The sequence below is a fragment of the Artemia franciscana genome, chromosome 17, assembly GCF_032884065.1.
Source record: "Artemia franciscana chromosome 17, ASM3288406v1, whole genome shotgun sequence".
In the NCBI taxonomy this organism is placed as follows: Eukaryota; Metazoa; Arthropoda; class Branchiopoda; order Anostraca; family Artemiidae; genus Artemia; species Artemia franciscana.
The window spans coordinates 11980913-11986520 of NC_088879.1; the positions used below are offsets into that span (position 1 = coordinate 11980913).

The window sequence follows — 5608 nt, forward strand, 5'->3', positions numbered from 1 at the left end:
AAGACGCCATAAAGGCAATACTACAAATAGGGTAATTACTGTGGAAAAACAACCAGACCAGTTTCTACAACCTCTAAAATCAATCTCTATAAAGAGAGGCAAAGTCCTCTTTTTAATCCATGATTGTTACTACAGAGCGACTTGAACCTCAATCCTTCTTCTCCAGAGGAGATTGCCAATGTCACTGTTCTGTAACAACTGCAAAAAGAGGCAAAGTCCTTTTTTTTCATCCATGATTGTTACTACAGAGCGACTTGAACCTCAATCCTTCTCCTCCAGAGGAGATTGCCAATGTCACTGTTCTGTAACAACTGCAAAAAGAGGCAAAGTCCTCTTTTTTATCCATGATCGTTACTACAGAGCGACGTGAACCTCAATCTTTCTTCTCGAGAGGAGATTGCCAATGTCACTGTTCTGTAACAACTGCAAAAAGAGGCAAAGTCCTCTTTTTTATCCATGATCGTTACTACAGAGCGATTTGAACCTCAATCCTTCTTCTCCAGAGGAGATTGCCAATGTCACTGTTCTGTAACAACTGCAAAAAGAGGCAAAGTCCTCTTTTTTATCCATGATTGTTACTACAGAGCGACTTGAACCTCAATCCTTCTTCTCCAGAGGAGATTGCCAATGTCACTGTTCTGTAACAACTGCAAAAAGAGGCAAAGTCCTCTTTTTTATCCATGATCGTTACTACAGAGCGATTTGAACCTCAATCCTTCTTCTCCAGAGGAGATTGCCAATGTCACTGTTCTGTAACAACTGCAAAAAGAGGCAAAGTCCTCTTTTTTATCCATGATCGTTACTACAGAGCGACGTGAACCTCAATCTTTCTTCTCCAGAGGAGATTGCCAATGTCACTGTTCTGTAACAACTGCAAAAAGAGGCAAAGTCCTCTTTTTTATCCATGATCGTTACTACAGAGCGATTTGAACCTCAATCCTTCTTCTCCAGAGGAGATTGCCAATGTCACTGTTCTGTAACAACTGCAAAAAGAGGCAAAGTCCTCTTTTTTATCCATGATTGTTACTACAGAGCGACTTGAACCTTAATCCTTCTTCTCCAGAGGAGATTGCCAATGTCCACTGTTCTGTAACAACTGCAAAAAGAGGCAAAGTCCTCTTTTTTATCCATGATCGTTACTACAGAGCGACTTGAACCTCAATCCTTCTTCTCCAGAGGAGATTGCCAATGTCACTGTTCTGTAACAACTGCAAAAAGAGGCAAAGTCCTCTTTTTTATCCATGATTGTTACTACAGAGCGACTTGAACCTCAATCTTTCTTCTCCAGAGGAGAGTGCCAAAGCGGCTGCACTGTAGCAACTGCAAAAAGGGGCAAAGTCCTATTTCTGATTCATGATTGTTACTACAGAGCGATTTGAACCTCAATCCTTCTTCTCCAGAGGAGAGTGTCAATGCGGTTGTACTGTAGCAACTGCTAGGAGAGGATGTATCGTCATATGTCATGATGTCTCATGATATCTGTCATGCATCATGCGTGATGATATCTATGAAGATAGATATCTTTTTCTATGCTAAGTTACAACAAAGGAGATTTTGATTACTTTAAATGGAAGCTTTGGTAAAAATATGTATATATTTGAAAGCGATTTTTAATTTTTTGTTACAGTGGGCCGTGGCTCCTTCATTCCATTGTGAATTTTGATTCGCAAAGAAACTTCCAAATACTTCCTCAATGAAAATGCTGCTGAGAATCATATCCTCAGGTAATACTATTTCATTGAAATCACTGTTGAGAAGATTTTCAGTTCCCATTTCTGGGACATACTTTGCGAATGAATCCTGTCCTGTCAAGCAACACATATTTAAATACATAGCAAACCTTAATCAACAGTTTTTGGTGTAGAAAAAGTCAAAGTAACCACTTTTACTTCAGTTTTCAAATTAATTTAAACCATAGTTCTATAGTTTTTCAGAACGATCTGTTGCGGATGCTATTCTAATTCCAAATATGTCATCATCATGGTAATATAGGATCCTAATTTTAGTGTGAAACGACCATTTTTTAGCAGAACCAATTTTCAAAGATACAAAATAGACCAGAGCTATCGATAAGAACGCTTCTAAATACTGAATTGTAAAAATGCATAGTTAAAACAATCAGTTACCTTTATGTAGCTCGTGAACACCACATTCTGCTTTGAGTTTCAGCCCTTTAGCCCCCCCCCCACCCCTGGATACACTCCTGCAAATACATGATTGTAAACTATTCCTCGTTTTATTTACATTACTACGATGTGAAAAGACTTACGAAGTGACTGAAGATCGTTTTCAAACTTCTTCTCCACCGCCTTAACCTTTATGCTCTAGAATGGAATTCCCAAACATACCCTGCTTCTAAACTAGTACATAGCAAAATATTCAGACATTCCAGAGAACTCAGGAGGAATTCCTGATTTTTTTTTTTTTTTTTTTTTTTTTTTTTTTTTTTTTTTAATGACCTCCTCGTAATTTTTTTTCGTAGAGTAAAATTGTAACATTGTCAGTGCTAAAGTATACCACCAGGTATGTGCACTGGTTTGTCATATCTATCTATGTAATTGTTGCAAATGAAAAATAATCTATCTATCTATCCATCTATCTTCTAACCAACACAACGTGAAATAAATAGTAATAAAATCAATTACCTTTACAATGAACAGCAATAGCTCCTTTCGCATTTTCGGAAATTTGCAAAAATTGCTCCAGGATTGAATCAGATGGCGTTGAACCATCAATGAAAAAAAGATCATGATGCTGAAAACCAGCGTTAACAAAGCGAGAGCCGTCGTAAAGCCGTTTATTGAGGCGAATCACGTTTGTGACATTATGCTTTCGAAAATAACGGAAATAATATTCAGGTGCGTGTTGTCCTGGAAAAGATTGCTTTCAATTTATCTAAACTGAATGAATAAACTACTCCATTCGTTTAAACCTAAATTCAAATAAACAACAAGAAAACCGCAATTTTTAAGACATACATGAAATGAGAATTAAAAAGAAACAATTAATAAAGATAAAAAAAATCGAAATTGTTAAATACTTGAAGCTCAAAATACTATTCCATTTGCCCGATCAATAACTATAAAGCAGAACGCACAAACAACTATACAACAGAACCAGGAAAATATTCTGAAATGAGAATTTTTACGAGACGGTAAACGGGTGGGATTTTAAAATAGCCTGATTTGATTTAAAAGTAAGCCCATTTAATGAGATTAATCAGTCATAAATCACAATTATTTAACAACAAATGAAAAATATTTCCAAGAAAAGCCTCATATAAAATCATTATCACAGGGTGGTACATGAAAACCGTACTTATTTTGCGTGTTATCGAGTAAGTCGTTTTTATAACACAACAAGGAAAATATTTTGAAATGGGAGTTTTTTTTTGCAGAAATGAGAAATAAAAGTGACTAAACATTTTAAACAGACATAGGACTAGTTTATAGTCGCCAAAAAAACATTAGAAAATTGTATGAAAAACAGCTGAGCTTGACAAATTAAATTCAAGACTTCTTTGTTTTCTAATTTTCTTTTAAATAAAAACCAGCCCTCTTCGTCTCATTTATTTCAAAATAGCCTTTGTATCAACACCGTATCCAGAGAGGAGGGGGGGGCTCAAGGCTTTAACCTACCACCCCTTGCAATTTCTATCGACTCTTAAAATCCTATAAGAAATGCTCGAAACCAAATTTTTGATTCATTTTTAAAAAATTTTAAAAGAACTTTTTTTCTTAAAAATTTGATGCCCATCAAGTTCTGATGCCCATCATCAGACAAAAATAGAAGAAATCAGCTTACCTTCTTCTGCCTTGCTTGTAGAGTGAGGTCCCGAAAAGGCGAGAAACTTCCCAGGAAGGATCCAATTCAAATCACCATTCTCAACACGCGAAAACAAATTTTTGATGCATTTTTAAAAAATTTTAAAAGAACTTTTTTTCTTAAAAATTTGATGCCCATCAAGTTCTGATGCCCATCATCAGACAAAAATAGAAGAAATCAGCTTACCTTCTTCTGCCTTGCTTGTAGAGTGAGGTCCCGAAAAGGCGAGAAACTTCCCAGGAAGGATCCAATTCAAATCACCATTCTCAACACGCTAAAATAAAAGAAAAATGTGTTACTGGACACAATGACCAAATAGGTTGCAAGTAAAAAAGAAAACGCAACTTCTCAGCCATCCATTTAACATGTGGTCTCAAGAAAAGCGGTCTCACACACCAGTTCCCTGTCAGAAATCCATACACTCCAGGAAGAAAGGACTTAGGGATTAAAAGCCTAAACGATCCTATGCCCCCTTCTAAAGAAGTATGAGATCGTCTGGTAACATTAAAGGGCTGCTGACATGGAGAAAAGGTTAAACCCTCTTTCAGAAATGCCCTGATCCTGTGTCTTCCGTGCATTTTTTTTTTTACAAACTCATCAAACAGTAAGGGAATCGTTGAAAATTGGGAGAGAGCTAGTTCGATCAGAAGTAAGAAGTTCTAGTGCCTTTTCTAAAGAGCAAAAGCAATGAGACAACCTGTCTACTCTAACGCCATTTTTTTCTTTTTTTTTTTGGAAGAAAAGACTTCTGGGAATGGCAAAACAAATCATGTACCCTATTCGAAGAAGCGCAAATCGTTTTGTAAAGCCAAAGGGGCTCTGTCTTGCAGGAAAGTTGAAAGTCCTTTCTTCTTTGAATCCTTCTTTGATTTACAGTCCACTTTTACTAACAAATTTTTCATTTCCTAGGAATTATAACATCAATGCAGAACAATGGCAACAATTTATGCTGATTTTTTATAATTTTAAATTTCTCCTTTGATTTTATTTTATTTTTTGCTCAATGCATTTATTCTGCTTTATAGCTCATTACCCTCTACAAATTTGACAATCCTAGTCATGTGTTATTATTGACTTGTTAAAGAGTAATGTGCCGCCATAAATTCTTTTTCTAGCCTCCTAAAAGACGAAGAACGATTGTAGCAAATTGGGAGGAGTTCATTTTATCGAGAATTAGACATCCTAGGGGTCCTCTTGAAGACCAAAGGTAATAGTAGTCTGCCTGTCACCTTTTAATGTCATTTTTTTTCAGAAATGACTTATGCAGATGATAAAAAACTACCAATCTAAGAATTACAAGAAATTGTAATTACCTATCTAAGAAATTACCTTATAAAATCAAAGGGGTGCTGAAATTACCAAATGGGGTGCTACCAATCTAAGAAATTACCTTATAAAATCAAAGGGGTGCTGACCTACAAAAGGGGGTAAAGCCCATGGCTCAACACCTACCCAAGGGGAATTTCGATCCCTACTAGGGCCCGACCGATAAAATTGGGACGATATGGGAGTCAGTGTCATTATCTAACATCGGGAAAAAATATTAGATATCGACCAGTCTTTTTTATGTGCAATTGATCTAGAAGAGGGCGCCAGACTTCCTCAGGTCCTTGGGGACGGATCCACCAGCTGAATCTAACCATGGAGGAGAGACCAATAGAGGTGAGTAAAATGAAGTCAAAATATACTTGTTGCCAAAACTTGTCAACACACCTCATGCAGCAATGTTTAAAATGTACGGTGAGTTCAAGAATGCACAACCAGAGAAGTCGTTCTTGCTTTT

The 5608-nt window shown here is 36.5% G+C and overlaps 1 protein-coding gene across 1 annotated transcript; it reads right to left on the minus strand.

Moving 5' to 3' along the window:
• Positions 1-6: 6 nt before the first annotated feature.
• LOC136037857 (dual specificity protein phosphatase CDC14A-like) lies at positions 7-4099 on the minus strand (the record flags this gene model as incomplete). The annotated part of the gene is given in 2 exon segments (XM_065720706.1): positions 7-2870; positions 3805-4099. A coding segment is annotated over 1 exon segment (117 nt), but the record flags the coding sequence as incomplete, so codon positions are not given.
• Between the last annotated feature and the right edge of the window lie 1509 nt (positions 4100-5608).